Below are 18,739 nucleotides of genomic sequence, written 5' to 3'. Positions count from 1 at the left end.
AGTCTGATGCATTTTAATTTTATTTTTTTTTAATAAAAGGAAGGACCCCTCCCCCCATCTCCACCATCTTAATCCATGGTTATAAATATGTCTAATTTTTATTTAGTATTAGACCCTGCTCACCTTAAAGGAAAAGGACTTAAGATTCTATTTTCTGGATCAAAAAAGGTTCAAATTGTCAACAATTATTTATGGAATGTAAAAATGTTTAGTCAGATATTTCCCAAGTTGGGGCATACTATGGTTGTTTAGCAAAATATCTTTAAAAAGCCATTTCTGTAAGTGGATGCCCATCAACTGGAGAATGGCTGAATAAATTGTGGTATATGAATATTATGGAATATTAGTATTCTGTAAGAAATGACCAACAGGATGATTTCAGAAAGGCCTGGAGAGACTTACGTGAACTTATGCTGAGTGAAATGAGCAGGACCAAGAGATCGTTGTATACTTCAACAACAATACTATATGATGATCAATTCTAATGGACGTGGCCCTCTTCAACAATGAGATGAACCAAATCAGTTCCAATAGAGCAGCAATGAACTGAACCAGTAACACCCAGCAAAAGAACTCTGGGAGATGACTATGAACCACTACATAGAATTCCCAATCCCTCTAGTTTTGTCCGCCTGCCTTTTTGATTTCCTTCACAGGCTAATATCTCAAAGTCCCATTCTTTTTGTATAGCAAAACAACTGTTTGGACATGTACATATATTGCATTTAATTTATACTTTAACTTGCTTAACATGTATTAGTCAACCTGCCATGGGGGGAGGAGGAGGAAGAAGGGGAGGGAAGGAAGGGGAAAAATTGGATCAAAAGGTTTGGCGATTGTCAATGCTGTAAAATTACCCATGCATATATCTGATAAATAAAAACTATAATTAATTTTTAAAAAAGCCATTTCTGAAGTAATCTAAATAGTGATTACTTTCAAAAGTTACATCACACTTTAAACATGCAAATTAAATGTCCTACAGCCAGAACAACCAAGCCATTATCACAAATGTTCCATTTCCCAACTTGAAACCTTCTACTTCTTAATTCTTTTCCAGGAATCACTCCAATTTCTATCTCCCTACTAACTCCTTAGTGAACCAACTTAAACTACAATATTTTCTGTCTACCCTTGAATTTCTGTATTCTTTTTCCTGTGATTATTATATACTATAATCACACACACACACACACACACACACACACACACACACACACACACACACAATTTAGGGTCACTCTAACCATCTTTGTCCTTTCCCTTTATTTAAACAGAATTGGAAGAAATTATGAAAACTGAGGACAAGGTCCATTACAAATTTATCATATGTAATCTCCATTGGGCAAGCACTGTCTAATCAATCTCTAATCGATTAACTATTAACGATTAACTATTGTTCCTCCAGTAATTCACACATTCATCTGACCACTTCGAGAATACTTCAGTTATACAATTTACAAAACCTGTTCATTCTACATAGCCTGAATCAATTGGACATCTTTTGTCTCAGATGAATAAGTAAATGTTACTGCCAAAGCCAACCTCTGTATGCACAAACCTTCATTTCCACTCCTGACTTCACCAGGAAATTGCTACCACTATCACTGATACTCTCAACTTCAAATTCAAATGAGGAAGTGACTGGTTATTTTAGTTATGTTATAGATAAAAAAGCTGAGGTACAGAAAAGCTTATAAGCTCATAAATTTAAAAATTTTGGAAGCTACCTACCCTCTCATTTTATTTTATAGATAAAAGGATCTAAGGTTCAGGGTAGAGAAGGGTCCTCCTTCCCTACTGTTTAGAAATACATCCAGGTCTCTAATATAGTTTTGACAGTATATGAAAGATCTTTTCTTACTGGATATTTTTTCTTCTCTTCTACATTTGATTGTACATCCTACAATCTTGCCTTTCTGATTCTTAGATGCCAGGGTTATGTCCTGGATCCTCTCTTCTTTCATTCTGCTCTGCCCCACTTGGTGCTCTCATTAGCTCCCATGGTTCAAATATCATCTATCTACAGATGATCCCCAAATCTCACCATACCCCCTTTCTCACCTATATGTCACCAACTGGCTCTTTGACCGCTCAAACTGCATGTCCCCATGAAATCTTAATGAAACATGCTCAAGACAACCTCCAAATTTTCCTAACGTTCCTATTAGCATCAAAAGCACAACCATCTGCCCAGCCAGCTAGGCTCTCACCCTCCCCATAACATCTTCAAATTGTTGCCAAATCTTGTTTCTTTCTTCAGAAGACCTTTGGTAGATAGAGATTATTGTTTTAGCCTGTCCAATCTGACTCAAAAGTCTTTAATCCACCTTTCACTTGGATGCCAAAGAGATTTTTTTTTAAAAAAGGCATAGACAGGCCTGACTGTGTCAAATCTACAAATCCTAGCACCTCCCTATTACCTTTACTACCTGGTATTTAAAGCTCTTAATAACCTGGACTCTTCTTACCCTACTTGGGTTCCCTCCAGAATCTCTATTTGGGAAATTATTAACACACAGATATTGCTCATTTATGATTTCCTAAGTCAATATACTTCCTACAGATATCCATTCCTATTTGTTTGACAACAGATTTAAATACTATTTCCTTCTGAGGTAAACAGCAGCACCAAAATTGAACCCAGGTTCTGCTGACCCCCAATAGAGTACTCTTTACATTTCACTGCCTATAAGATTCAGAACACAAAGTTTTAATCAAGTTTTAGACTTCAAAATATGTGATATTAAAAGAGTTCTATTTTTTGGAACAACCATCAAACCAGTACGTCATTATGCTGTGGGGAACTCTTGATTTATCATTATATATTTTAAGGCAGCCATTGAGATTCTATAATTTGCATGGATTAAGATTATCATTAATGCAATTGCATTCTAGTTCTCAGAAAATGCAGAAAAAGAAAAAACAAAAATCAAACACAAACTCTAGAGTTTAAAACCACAAGACTATTATTGATTTTTTGTCCTGTAATTACTGAGCATATAGTTTTATTCTTTATTTTTGTTTACCTTTGCTAAATAAAGATCTTTTCATTATTTTATTATTTTTTTAAATATCCTCCTACAAAACGGAAATTTAAGATAGGACCTGCTTTTACATTTCTTTGTATCTGATATATAATAAATTTGACTTTGCAGATGAAGAAAGGGAAACCTTTTATTGTCTGACAGATATTTAGGCACAGGTAAAATGGTAAAATAGTGGCACAGCCCTATAGCTAAAAATAAATCCATAATTAACCAATATGTTTCTGCTGGTCAAAGATTTCTTTTTTTTTTCTTGATATAAAATAAACGTAAGCGCCAAGGGACAAGAAGGATTCTATAGAAAATCATTTTACGTCCAAAATAATACACTATTTACTGAATTAGAAAGACATTCTGGATTCTACTAAGCAGTTATGTGCAAACGTTACTTTAGTAAGATACAGTACTTTGTATTCAGATAAGCATTCTTCCAGTGTTGTTCATTTAGCAGGCATTAAGAAAACATTATAAACAAAAATCCCACGTTTCACATGAAAATTCCTGAATACATGTACAGCAAATTTTAAAGTTCTAGTTTGCATTTGCCATTAAGTGCTGGCTTTATTTGCTGTAAATTTCCATCTATTTATTTCAGTTCAAAACCAAAAATTGAAAAATTCATCTTACTTGGATTACTCCACTGGGGTTGACACTGATCATAGTACAAATCCCACGAAATGCTGAATCCTTTTCCTCATTGTCCCTTATATTCCTCAGAGAGGTACACCTATTAAATGTACAAGGGAGCTTTAGTAATAAAGTAAAAAGCTGCTTCTGGATTTATTACTTAAAGTATTTAATGGAATTCTATACAAAGAGTTCTTGGAAAGCTAAAAGATTCTCAATAATTCTTTGGCTATATCTACTTAATATCAAGTAGTTAAAAAAATGAAATTCTTATTCCTTAGTAACAAATTAGTTATGTGAAAAATGGGTGACTGAATTTAGATTTTGTACTAGACGTGCATCAACTGCTGAATTTCAGCCATGTGAAGGTTATTAACTATTCCAAAGAGTTAATACAAAAGTATTCCATTAAACACCACTAAAAGGTTTTTTTTTTTAAAGTTTATGAAAGCTATAATTTTAGAAGCAGACATAGAATATACTGCCACATTGTAAACTACATATCAATACAACTTATGGTAAAAAAATATTTAAATTTTACAGCAGCAAGCAAACAATACTTTTAAACATAACAAATCTAAACATCTATTTCTTAATGCAATCCAAGTTTTCAAATTAATTTTAAGATAATGTAATGCACAGTCTATTTTTTTTACATTTGCATGCATCAATATTGTTCAGGAGGACTTTTAAATGCTCTAGGTATAAATCAAGCTTTTTAACACAGCAAGCATGTGACAATCTTATCCCATGCATCAATTAGTCGTTAGCCACAACATAAAAATAAATATACATGACGATGCTACTGAAAAACTCACAAACCTGATAGGACAAGATTAGTCACATGGTTGGCAATGATTAAGGATTGTGATTTTGTAACCAACTGAAAATATATCTAAAAGTGAGATAGAGAGAGAGAAAGAGAAAGAAAGAAAGAGTGAAGAAAAATGAATTAAAAAAAAAAAGATTGAATAATACACACCAGGGTCTTATAAACTGCTGTAGCATGGGGGCCACCTCTTGAGGACAAACGTAACCAAGACGACCAATTGTTATTGCTAAGGTAACGCAATCACGGTTATACACCACCAAACGCCAACCAAGACATGAGCAAATGAGGGGGAAGGAGAAAAAATAAAGAAAAAACAACAAATAACTCAGAAACAGAAACCAACAGAATCTGTGTATGATAATAAACATAAGATTTCACCAGTGCTGTTTATTACCACCCCCTAAAATAAGGGGCAGCAACATATATGGCATATTTTTGGGGAAAAAGAAAGCAAAAGGAATTTAAAAAATTTTAAAAATTGAGAGAACACCAAAAACACAAGTGATTTTGCTTTTCCCACCCAATTTATAGAGCCCACACATGACAATACAATAATAAAAAGACTGACTTAAGAGGTTACTAGTGAATATTTTAATAATTTGAGATCAAAACGAAGAAAATTTAAGTTATACAATTTAAGTAAATTTACATAACTTATATTTCATAATCATTTCTATTAAATGGACCATGGATCAACTTAAGTGTAATATCAAGCATGTTATTTAACTTTTTTTCATCTCACCAAGTTGATTTATGTAAATGTTCTTTATTTCCATTTTAGACTGCCCAAATCAGTAGTTAAATCTCAAGTGTTTAGTGTTCATTGACTGAATAGAGCAGGAAAAAAAATCTCATGTCTCTATGTAACAAAAAACTTCAGGTCATATATTATTTTCAAGCAATATTCAAATTTGAATACAAAAAATGTTTGAACAGGAGTTCACTATAACCCAATTTGTTTCAACTATTTTTAAAAAAGCATTTTTACTCTTAAAATAGAGAACATAAAAGGGTAAATGCTAATTTTTGATTACGTTTTTTATTTTCCTTAGGGAAAGTAATCATTTAATTCAGAATCACTGAAAATAAATGTTCTTAATATGAGATGAAACAATTGCAACTCAGAAGTGCATTATATAATTCAAAAATACATACATAAATACACTTATACATAAAAAAAAAACCAACACAACACAGAAAACAAACCATAAGGTGCTTTAATGGTGTTCTCTCAAAAACTTACAAAAGATTAATATTTTAGAAAAAAAGATTGGGGGGGGAAAGATAATGTTTAAGGATTATTTGAAGCAAACTACACAGATAATACTAAAAAATTCAGCAGATTCATATGAAGCAGAGAAAGAAAACCTATGGTTCAAGAGACACAAAGTATGCAACATTCTCATTAAACAGGCATAATGAAACATGCAATAAAGCAGATGATGTTCTATTGAAAAGTTCAGTGCAGGATATGCTAACTTTTAAAAGTAATTTTGTTAAGCAGGCATTGTATAATATATCTTGGATCACTGAACTCGACCAGAAGAAAATCTGGTTTTCAAAATTCAGTTCTAGCACTTAATAGCTATGTTTCTTCTTAATCTCTATTAGGCTCAGGATACTACTTGAACTACCAACTCTGAGAGCTGTAGTGAAACATGAATCTAAACTATCACTACTTCTCTCTCAAATTTATAAAATCCATGCTAGATAAAATTGAACACATTCTAATTACAGAAAAGATCTAGACTTCTAAAAGTAACAATTTATTTCCTTTTATCTGTATTCATCTTACCCAATACTCCCTTAGAAGAGATACTTTAATGTTTGTTTACTGATTTGATGAGCCATTAATTTTAAAGTTCCATTTTAGTTCCAATGTAAAATTTATTCTAATAAAATTTGGTATTAAGAAGTATGTCATGAAGCAATCTTTAATTATCAGCTGTATTTTCAATGGCAAATATGAATTTGGGTTTAATTTTAACTTAACTTTTAATTTAGCATAGGTTAGATAATGTTCCAGAATGTACTGCTGCAGATTTAATAGCCGATATCCCACAAAAAACTTTTAGGTACATCACATTCAACATGTATTTGCAGTTATATGTTCACATTTTAAAACAAAGGTTTCTTTTTCTTTCTTTTTTTTTTTTTTTAAATTTATGTGAAAGCTTCCATAATTTTAAAATAGTAAAATGCTTTGAATCTAGATGAATGACATATAGGTACTGTATTCTAAAGAGAAAAAAAAATTATTTAGCAACATTTTTCTTGTGAAAAAATTCAGTACCTATACAGCCAAACTACTAGATGATCTTAAAATTGCAAGAGATTTCCTTCCATACTAACTCCCCAAATTTTAAAATATTTTAAATAAAATATTACGTTGGCATTACAGTAGATTTTATTTTAATCTTTCTTTGGAACGTGTAGAAAAACAACCACAGATCATAATTAAAACAGTAACCATAAGTGTACACAGAGGAATGAAAAGAATTTAAAAATTTATTACAAAGAATTATCAAGAATACCGGTGGGTTAAAAAAAAAAAAAAAAAAAAAAAAAAAAAAAAAAGCAAAAACCCAAAAACAATAGTATGGAAGGTGCTCTTTAAACCACATACACATGCTTTTTGAAAATGCAAAAGGAAAACAAGCCCCTATAAATCAAATCCCACAAAGCTCTGCTGAAGTTCACACTTAGAAGTTAGTTACTAGAGAGAATACATAATGTGCATGCTATTACAAAAATTTATTTTCAACAGCAGTGCCATAGCCAGTGTCTCAATCTATCTCAAAATTATAAACCTTGATATAAGTAAAGTAGGCTAAATATATATTTATATATATATATATATTTTTTTTCAAATTTCAAACCCCCTCTCCAATTCATATGAACTAGCTCATATGGTTCAAAAACTTAAAGTCAATGTGTATGAACTCAACATATATATACAAAATATTTTCTGAACCAGTATAATATAAAACCCATGTAATTTCAGTTATTATTTAACTATCAGCCATATTGTAAGCTATAAATTGATTTATAAGTATCAATATGTAAAAAAAGAAATCAAGGAAAATGGATTTCTATTTATTTCTTTTGTTCTCTGGAGTTTTACAATACTGGTTCAGGAATATAGCTTTATTAATAAACAGTATGCTTTATATAGATGACCTAAAATATTTATTTTTAAAAGTTGGCAAATGTTAATATTGGTATGATTTTTCTGAGCAATACAATTTAAAAGAATTTTAAAGGCAATTAGTTTTTCCTTCACCACAACAGTTCAGTTATATGGTACCTGTGTTCTCTAACAACGTCTTTGGTGTGTTGGGCCTGTTAATGATTTCTACAAGTTGGTGCAAAACCATTGGAATATAAGGCTGCATCTCTATACCTAAATAATAAAAAAAAAATTAAAAAAAGGAAAAATTGTATAAATAAGAGAATGTTTAGAACTATATTTACTGCAATACAATTTTATGTTTGCTAATCTGATATTTATTTATCTGTAATAATGCTTATGTTAATCTTATAGGAAACAAAACAAAACAAAAAAAAAAAAAAAAAAAAAAAGCTCTTCAAGACTTAAAAAAAAAGTCTTACCCATTTGAATGGAGATTTCTCCAATTGCCCATGTAGCATTGTTGCAGACTGAAATAAATTCTGGATTTAGGTTGGTTCCCAATATTGGCATGAAATCAGCTAGAAAGAACAAGATTTTTTAAAGATACTGCTCTAAGTGCACTCTCTTCAAAGTTAAAAACAAAAACAAAAACCACAACAATCCAAACTACATGTAAAATGATCTAGAAGGAAAAAAAGCAGACTGGATGCTACACTAGAAAGTTGCCATCTTCCAAATGAGATTATTAAAAGAATAAGCAATATCATGTAAAATATATTCTTTCAGAGCAAAAAGATAATTTTGAATTTAGAAATATTTAATGTTTCTCTGAATTAAAATGGCTAGCTCTACTGCATGGGCTTCTCCTCCCAGGAAGTACAGATACAATTTTAATTTTTTATTTTTCTCTTTAGGTCATTTTTAACAAGATTTGCTAGATTTTATTTAAAGAATGATTTTTAATAATGCTGGGAATCATATGGGGAGGAACCTATAATAGAATTATAATGTAAAATCCAACATTTTAACATGAATACTAAAAATAAAAACTCAGTATTTGAACTGATCAGATTCCTATTAAAAATTCCTTTAAAACTATAATTCACTTTGTAAAAATGTACGCATTTTAAAATACACACCATAGTTAAGTGCTTAACAAATGTTTTTCCCCCCTTCTTTCACTCATTCATTCATTTACAAAAGGCGTATTTGATTATTTAATCATTTAAGGTCCCAAGATTAGTGAAGTTTTTAAATGCCTTATCTTGTAAGATATGCTGGAGTACATAGGGAATGGGGAAAGGGAAGCAGAAAATGGACTGTATTTCTCTTGTGTGACTCTGAGCAAGTCACTTAACCCCAATTGCCTCAGCAAAACAACAAAAAAACCAAAAATCAAACAAACAAAAAAATGAAATTGTATGATTCTTATAACTACTTGTTTTTGAGAAGGTCAGTTAATTATAATTCTGCCACTTAAATGAGAAGTAATGCTTTAGGTCTTATACCCTCCTCCTCCATCTCATTGGTGTATTCTCATATAGAAGCATAGTAAAAATGACTCATTTATATAGATATTTTCTTGTCTTACATCTTCAAAATTGTGAAGAAAGCAAATAATCAAATGATATACATGACAAATGGAAAAGACTTGTCACCACATAGTATCCATTAAAGAAAAGCTGGGTTAATCATCTAGGTGATATTATCATTTATAAAGTGCAACGGAAGACATAGTCATACCTATGCAAGGTTTAACATGTTGAAAGCATGCCTTCGTCAGGTCACCTAACAAAGCAAAGGAACTCTGTCGAACTTCTGGCATTTTGTCCTGCAAAAATGAAGAAAAAAAACCCTATCATTCCAATTCAGAAACTCTGTTAACTGAAGACATCAAAATAACCAGTAACACACACATTAAGTGAAATTAACACTCCAGAGAGCAGTCCACAAAATCACACAGGAGTGGAACCGATTTTAATTTGTTAACTACTTCATTGTAAAATGTCATTCAGGGTAATGGGATTAACAAATCTTACCTGCATGCACTGGTACATCAGTGTTAGAATGTTACTTCGAGCTACTAGTTGTTCAATGTTGCCTCCAAGTCCCTCAGCTAGGCCGCTGAGTAAATCAAGAGCCACAATCATGAAATCTTTATCAGGAGCCTCATATTGATCGGGTTGAGCATTGTGTAACTACAATTAAAAAAAATAAAAAAATAAAAAATAAAAAAGATTTAAAAATGAGTATCTTAAAACATTCAAGAAAAAGGCTAAACTGTAAAATGAATTATGTCTACCACCAATAACTGGCTAATAAAATATAAAATTATAATAAAAATACCATGGCTTGTGCAAGGGTCTTTTGGACAAGGTTCACACAACGCTGATACACAGGTTCACAGTATGGAAGGAAGCCAGACTGCAGGGCCGTGGCAACCGATGACAGGCACTGGAACAAGAGTTAAGAATATAATTGCTTTTTTGATCAATCAAGAGAGTCAGAGATCTCTGAAAGCACAATTCAAGGCAAAATATCATCTTGTATTGTTAAGTGCTAATGGTTAGACTCCAGAATTAGTAACACACCAGTTCCTACAAACCTTACTTTTTTTTTCTTAAGTATCTTCATGATGTCCCTATTGCTACAAACTCTAGCCTTGAGGTTCTGTCTACTGCCTTGCTCTCCAGCCATCTTTGTCAAACCTTTCTACAAATACCCTTCCCGTTTATTTTCTACCTCTAAGCTCTGGAAGAACAGTAATCAAATCAATACTGGAAAGGAATTCATTTCAATTCATCAGTTGTCCTATGGTTCCACATTCTTCTATCTATTCCCAAACATCTCCAACTAATCACCTTTAATCATCCTTCTTTCATCTTTTAAAATGTATGCTTATTAAAAGCAGTAATTAGGGGCAGCTAGGTGATGCAGTGTATAGAGCACCAGCCCTAAAGTCAGGAGGATCTGAGTTCAAATCTGACCTTAGACACTTAACACCCCAATTGCCTCAGCACAAAAAAAGAATTAACACGACTTCTATTTTGTATCCCCAGCTCTTAACACTTAACATAAAATGAGCCTTTCTTACGCCCCACCTTGCATTCATTCAATGTCATGTAATATTTTCCCATCATGTACTAAGAGTCAATATTTTCACCATTATTTCCTCTATATTTTCCTAATCCCAAAAGCAAAGTTGAGAACTTGGTACCTTAAATCTGAAAATCGCCAACTTATAACTTTTGTTTTAGTTAAGATTCCCTTTACTAGTGGGATTCATCATACAAATCACTTTGCGCTGAGAGGCATTTTTAATAGCTCCTCTCCTCTCTCTACAATCAAATCCAATATCCATGTACTAAGCTGAGGAAGTGGCAAGAATATGCAATATTCAGTCTGCTGAGTTAGAACTCAACAATGTAAATGTGATACTCAAGCATATCTGCTTCTTCCATAGTTCTTGCAGCAAGTTTCTATAAATCTTTCATATGTTCTAATTTTATCTTTACCCCTAACTACTATAATCTCAACAATTTAAAAAAATTTCTATGCCACCCTTTAAGGTTATTTAACAAATCATTTCTAATCTTAAAAATTTGAAAACACTCTTCTAAATCAGATTTAGAATCATCCTTAAAGGATACTGAAACCATTCTTGAGACTAACTGGCTCAGAGAACAAAATGCTCAGGCTGTTGACAACATTTCTTGGCCATGGCAGTACAAAATGTCCACAAAGAGCTCCAAATAGTGCCAATAATTAATAGACCATGATGGGAAACCCAGGAAAGGAACTGTGCTTTAGCTATATCAACTCATCATGTCCTCAGGAAGTATATCCTTTGGGATAGCCTTCTGCTGTGCCTGAATTTGTCTCTCCCTGTTAATTGTTGGAACAATCGACATGGTTTCAATTAGTTTTGAGATCGAACATAAATTACCAGGAGATGGACTCAAGTTAATCTTAACATAGAATAGTCATGCTGCCAGCTGCCACTCATTTTAAAATAAGAAAGTTTAGGGACAGCTAGGTGGCGCAGTAGATAGAGCACCAGCCTTGAAATCAGGAGGACCCGAGTTCAAATGTGGTCTCAGACACAACACTTCCTAGCTGTGTGGCCTGGGCAAGTCACTGAACCCCAGCCTCAGGGAAAAAAATATATATAAATAAAATAAGAAAGTTTATCATAAGCAAGAATTTGGTCGTCACATTTTTTTGATTATACATGAAGTCATCATAACAGGCACTGTCTTCCACCTAAACACTTTTTCAGTTTGTGACTGGTATTCTGGCAGAGTACTCTGTTTTAAAAGGTAAGCAGAAGTTACTACATTACATGTGATATTACAAATGCAAGTAGGTCACATTTTATCTCAATATTGAAATAACTTTTGACTTTCCAAGAGCTATAAAAGAAAGATATAACCTCTAGCAGATCATACTTGGATAAGGAGGAGTCATGCCCTTATATAATCTGTTACTCAAAGCTAAATATTCAGGTGCAAATCTGAACAGGATCTGAAACAGGAGGTTGATAACTCATTTAAAAAAAACTCTTTAGTCACTGCAAGCTTAGGATATTAGGAGTGATTATCAAAAGATGATTGTACATTTAAAATAGATCAAAGCATAATACAAATGTAGTCATCACAAATACCATTACAACTTAAGTGACATTAAACATATCAAAACATGTGGACTGCAACATTTTTTTTGCAACATGAATCAGATTAAAACACAAGTGGAAAATATTTAACAAAATAAATAGAAATACCATATAATGCTAATATGTGGGTTTTTAAAAATCTTTTTTTTTTTTTTCCTGAGGCAATTGAGGTTAAATGACTTGCCCATGGTCATAGAGTTAGGAAGTATTAAGAATCTGAGGCCAAATTTGAACTCAAGTCCGCCTGACTTCAAGGCTGGTGGTCTATTCACTGTGCCATCTAGCTGCCCCAATACGTGTTTTTCTAAATAAAGATGTGATCCACAGGAATTCTTATATATATATATAGTTTAGCGGTTCCCTTTCTATTTGAGTTTAAGGTCATTGTTCAAAATATTCTTACCTCAAGTAAAGGGAAGAGATCTTTATCTTCATCTTTTAGCATATTCCATTTCTGAATTAGTGGAGGCATTAGCATCTGTATATATTCCTATGTATATGGGGGGGAAAAAAAAAAACCCAACATTTTTTTTTTCAAAAAAGGACAGTTCCATGATGAAATTAAATCAATTTTAGTACTGAAAATCAAGTTAGACATTGCTCTTTGCTAAGGTATCTTAAAAATATTCTTTATAAACTTGATGCTTTTATATCTAAAATACGTATCTCCATAATTCAAAAGAATGTTTTTTATGACTTTGACACACACACACATATAGTTTACATATGTTTTTGACAAATTACTGATGTGTTGTAACAGTATAAATTTGCTTTAGACTCTTTAAGGGAACTAGTAGTACATTTTACATCTCTACCATTGAAGAGGTAGCACAATGTAATGGAAAGGGCATTGGATTTGAAGTTAGAAGAGATGAAGTTTTAAGTTGTGGCTGACAACTATTGTTGTCAACTAATATTCTAAAACTATAGTGAGATGATCCAAAAATGAAGTTATAACAAAAAGGTTCAAAGTGTTGTGTAAATGAGTCATTAAAGATGTTTTTATTCAACTATAGAAAGTAAAAAAGTAGTCATGCAAAACAGTACCCCCATCCAGATGCCCAAAATCTCAAAGAATATAAATTATGCCAAAGAGCAGTACTGAGTGAGTTTGTTTTTGTTGATGTTGTCTTTTTTTTTTGGGGGGGGGGGGGTGGGGAGAGGAGAGGGAAGGGCAGATATTCCTAACAGTATCAGCTCTCACTACAATTTGCATTTGATACATTTTTGGTTAGACTAAGTTTCTTCTCTCAAAGGATGGAAGACATGTACAGAGAAATAGCTGGCTTATTCATGATAAAATTTAATTCTTGTTTGGTTTTATCTAGACTCTTCATAAATATGTGTATATGTATGTTACTCTATATATTTGCTAAAGACATCAGTTCCCTTTGTCCCTTTTGAGTATAAAATTATACATATGCCCAAATCTAAAAACGGCTCATTCAAGTAAGTTTACAATCCTACCAGAGCAAATTAACTTTTCCTGGATTTCAAGTGTGTTCTTACATATGATGGATCAGAACCAAAGGCCCCTCTGTGGTCACGTCATATAGTATGGTACTGAAATAGAGTACACTTGAGTTTATCACCAGATCCTAAATGTGAGTGCCTACCAAAGAGCTGTTCTGGATCTTTTCTTGGTTTCCACTGTTTTTTCATGTTTATTTATTCAGATGGTTCCCACATCTATTTACTTCAGCACTAATTTCAATTCCTAGTTTGCACATCATCATTTACCTGTTAGAGAAAGTCAATGTCCCAGGGAACATCTCCCCATTCTCACCACGTTCCCTCTTACAGATTTTTATTTCAATCAAGAATCATCCTTCCAATATAATAGGCACACACACAACCCCTTAGCCCACATATCCAATGGGTTCTCTATTAATATTTCAACCTCCAAAGCATCTCTTCTATCCCCATCACTCTTTTACTCCCACACTACCACTCCAGCTTAAACCATCATCACATCCAGCATGGCCTACTGAAATCCTCCTGGTCACCCTTGCCTAAAGTCTTTTGCCTCTCCAATCTATCTACAAGTTGTCAAATTTGATTTTCCTGAAGTATTTATACTCCATATATTCCCTTTTATATCCTAGCCCCCAACCTACCTTTCCAGATAATTAGACACTATCTTGGTGCACAGACATTGGCCAAATTGGCCTTCCTGACAGTGTCACCCACGACACTGCCCTGTCTGTGCCTCTCAATTGGTGGTTGCCCGTACTTGCCACAACTTCAAAGTTCAGCTTAAGCATCATTATCTTCATGAAAACCTTCTCTAGTTCCCACAGCTGACTGTGTCCCCACTACAAAAAGTTTCTTGTAGGTATTTTGTACATGCCTATTTATATACATAAAGATAAAAAGCAGAGCCCACTGAAGACAGGCCTTGATTTACTTTTCTCCCCATGGCCTGGTGCACAATATATACTTGGTAAATGCTTGTTTATTGACTACATGAGAGATCAGAGGTAGGATTGGAATCCAGGTGTTCCCAATTCTGTCATTAAGTGGTGTAGAGCATACAGTACTGGTCCTGGAATCAGGAAAACTTCAAATGTGGCCAGAGACTGTTAACTTGGGCAATCTACTTTTTCTCAACTGTAAAATGGGGATAACAATAGCATATACCTCACATGGTTGTAAGAACAAAATAAAGATATTTGTAAAAATGCTTAAAATGTAGAAGGAACTCCCTCCTCCCCCAACCCTCATCTTCTCTCAATCCAGCACTCTTGTCACATTGCTTGCAAGTGCCAAGACTAAATCTTCTGTTTATCATTAGTCTTATCATTCCCCTCAACCAAGAATATTTATTATAGTCCTCTTGGTTGGAATAACTCCTTTCTCTTCCTGTTCAAAGACTATACCAAAACTGTTTAGCTCTAGTTTATTTTCTTTGTGAAGCCTTCCTTACAGTAGCCTAGAATGATTATTCTTTTAAAATTGTATTGTAAGGTTAAGTTGTATTTCATGTTTCACTTATAGAGAATTTGTGTTGTAAGTTAAATGGTTAATTATTGAAAGGAGCTAATATTAGAACAACACATTTCTAATACATGTTCCATTCTATAGATAAATATAATTAAATACACCCATCACTTAATCCAACTAAATGGTATTTCCTTCTCTTAACAAATTGTTAGAGAGATTTACTTACCGGTTTATTTAAATGATGCCCTACAGAATCTGCTAATGTTCCTATGGCATCATAAAGAATGAGCAGATTCTTATGCTGGTATTTACTAAATGCGAAGACCAGGGTGTCAAGTATATAAGCAAGGTAGGGAACAAGTTCTGTACAAGCCTCCTCTTCCAGGGTAGCAAAGGCACTAAGAATTTTTTTTTTAAAGAGAAAATTGGTTATTCTATTTTAAAAAATTATAACAGAAATAGGTACATTGTAACATATTACGCATCATTATTTTCTATAATAGCACACAACACCCCAAAAATCTGCCTAGTACCATTTAATCCATTATTATCACCAGATTTAAAAATATAGACTTTAGGATAACAAAGCACAATGAAATAAAATTCTCACAATTTAGTCCCTTGCAAACAATTTTAACATAAAGGAAACAAACAAAAGAAGTGGCATATTGCCTGGGAGTAGCTGAACAAGCCATGATTATGACTTATTAACATGAAGGAATATCATTGTGCCCTATGAAACAACAAATATGAAGAATTCAGGGCATCATGGAGGGTTGTATGAAATGATGCGGAGTGAAATAAACGGAACAAAGAACAATTTACACAAAACCTACAATAAAAAAAAATTAAAAAAAAAAAAAACAAAACAAAACACTGAAAGACATTCAATACCACTCAATAGTTATAGCCTTAAAGGATTCTGAATCAAAACTGGGTAAAGAGGTGGCAGACTCAAAGTGTGAAATGTGAAATTTGTGCATCAAATATGGGCAACCTACTGATCAAGTCAAGTCTATTGATCAAGTCTTCCTCTAAGTCCTATAAATAATGTCTCATAAGTAGTTGTGAGGCTTTCCCTAAGAAGATTTAGAAAAAAACATCAAATCAATTTATCACAGACTTGAGAGACAAGTTGAGGTCAATTCTCTCATTCTACAAATAAAGGCTAGGAAAGTGATTGCACAAAGTGATGCCACAGAGTTTTCTAAGCTAAACTTAAACACAAACTAGCTACTAGTTATATTAAAACAATCTTGGTTCCTGAAAAAATATAAAAATTTCTGATTGGTGCTGCCTAGAATGCCTATAAGTGCACTGTCTTACCAATTCACTTCATATTAAAATACTCTCTAAATAAAAATTATAATTTAGGAATCTTAAAAAAATATTTTTTTCTTTGTAAGTTTAATTTTCTATTAATTTCCATTATGCTTACTAATCCCAATCATTTTAGCCAACAAAAACTTTTTAAATGAGAAAAGAGCAAAATGTTTTCTTGCTAGGAACAGGTTATGAAAGGATATTTGGTTTTAGAAATTACAAGAAATGAGGACTCTAAAATATGTAAAAAAAAAATAAAAAAAATTACAAGATATGTTCAAGATAGAAATATCCCTAAATCTCAGCCTGTAAAATAATTCTAAAAATGGAAGGCTCAAACATCTATCTATACAAGACTAGTAATTGAGTGGAAGGTACTATGTAATCACTGAGTTGATAGAACAGATAAGCCTGGGATCTCTGGTGAAAAGGATAATCCACCTGGGTGGAATGGAAAAGTGGATTACAAATATTTCACTAAATATTAGAAACTATATGCAACAATGTCACCTAGAAACTAGCCTAAATATAAGCAAGGTTATTGGTATTACAAAAGATCATAACTTTTCACCTTCATCATTACTTTCATCTTTGGAAAGTTCTATTTGAAGACTTAAGCCCTCTTTACTATTCCTAATTTTTTGTCAAGTACGTAGGTGTGTGTATATGTAGTGGAAAAAGAGAAACAATGAGAAATGTGAGTCTAAGTTTGGGGCTATTATTTTTGTGGCAAGCCCAAATTCTGAAAACTACTAAAAGGCCTACTATAAGCACTGAGCACACTTAAAGATGAAGACTATCATTAATGTTAAAAGACAAAACCCCAAAACTCCCATTTCCCTCTATTTCTAGGGAGATACTATCAAATTGTTAGCCAATTATTTTCAATCAAAATTTAAACTAAGAAACTAAATGGTATAACTTAAGAAATGCAAATTTCTTGAAAACAGACCTATACATCAGATAGTTTACTAAAGCTTCTTCATCAAGGAAAACACTGTAAATAGGGCAGTAAGAAAATAAGTTTTAAATGGAACATTCAGAAAGTGACTTTATAAACTAGAATTTGGTAATCTGTTTAAAATGACTGCTAAATCACCTCACAAGCTATAGGATTTATAACCTGGCAGGAGAGATGCTGAAAAGTTTAACCAATGACTTAAGTATCAAAAAAAAAAAAAAAAAATTGAGTTATTTGTGATTTAAGATGATAGCCTACCTGCAGGCAGCTTCTTGTACTCTCTTGTTGCTATCTAGAATACGTTTAAGTAATTCTGTCATTAATGGCTTCAAGTACGTATCTGGGGGCTGGCTAACTACCCAGTGTGCATAGCGGCTAAGAGTCCAGCATGTAATGGAACGTACAAGAGCCTTTTTATCAGAGAGGCACTGAATAAGGTGAGGGATGAGTTCAGGCAGATATGGTATCATACCCTGCATACAACCTGAAAAAAAAAAAAAAAAAACAAACAAACAAAAAAAAAAACAAGGAAGAGGAAATTACAAACTTTTAAAATAAATGTGACACAGGCTACTTCCCATTTTGAAAGGATTAGTTGAAAAGCAGAGATGCAAATATTAGAACAAAATAATCTGTATAATAGAAGATACCCAAGCTTAGCCCCATGTCTTTCTTTTCAAGTAGTATTCTACACAACAAAAACTTCCAACAACAACAAAAAAAAGCATACATAATCAATCCCTTGGACCATGACAAATGAAACCCATTGCTGACAAAGAACAAGACGTGAATTCTTTAAACATAAATTCAAAAAAAAAAAAAAAAAAAAAGGGGGGGGAGAAAAACACTAATTCGAATGTAGCAATGCAAAATACATACATTCAATCAACACTAAGTATTCAAATACTGAATAAGATTATTTTTAAATTAAAAATTATTACGAAAAAATTATTGTTTTGACATTTCATACCAAGTCAATTAAGTGTTTATTAAGTGCCTATTTATGTGTCAGGTGCTGTGCTAAGCACTGGGGGATATAAAGAAAGGCAAAAAACAATTCGTGACCAAAGATCACAATCTAATGGGGGAGGACAACAGGTTAATTACTACATATTAACAAGCTACATATAAGCTTGGTTGAAGACTGAATAGAGGAAATGTACAAGCAACAAAAGGAATCACAAGGTGGGATTTTTTAGCT

General features: G+C 32.7%; 1 protein-coding gene across 3 annotated transcripts in view; it reads right to left on the bottom strand.

Annotated features, from left to right (window-relative positions):
* The window catches only part of TNPO1 (transportin 1), a 105,031-nt gene that overhangs the window by 7,786 nt on the left and 78,506 nt on the right, over positions 1-18,739 (bottom strand). For all 3 annotated transcript variants that reach the window (XM_074282243.1, XM_074282244.1, XM_074282245.1), the window contains 10 exons: positions 17,797-18,022; positions 15,481-15,652; positions 12,715-12,801; positions 9,986-10,093; positions 9,679-9,837; positions 9,383-9,470; positions 8,119-8,217; positions 7,814-7,909; positions 4,657-4,732; positions 3,675-3,774 (listed from right to left, as the gene is read on the bottom strand). In XM_074282243.1, the coding sequence (XP_074138344.1) occupies positions 3,675-3,774; positions 4,657-4,732; positions 7,814-7,909; positions 8,119-8,217; positions 9,383-9,470; positions 9,679-9,837; positions 9,986-10,093; positions 12,715-12,801; positions 15,481-15,652; positions 17,797-18,022 (1,211 nt within the window). The remainder of the gene's footprint in view (positions 1-3,674; positions 3,775-4,656; positions 4,733-7,813; positions 7,910-8,118; positions 8,218-9,382; positions 9,471-9,678; positions 9,838-9,985; positions 10,094-12,714; positions 12,802-15,480; positions 15,653-17,796; positions 18,023-18,739) is intronic.

This window comes from Sminthopsis crassicaudata, chromosome 1 (assembly GCF_048593235.1).
Source record: "Sminthopsis crassicaudata isolate SCR6 chromosome 1, ASM4859323v1, whole genome shotgun sequence".
NCBI classification, from domain to species: Eukaryota; Metazoa; Chordata; class Mammalia; order Dasyuromorphia; family Dasyuridae; genus Sminthopsis; species Sminthopsis crassicaudata.
This window is presented reverse-complemented; position numbering and strand designations above follow the sequence as displayed.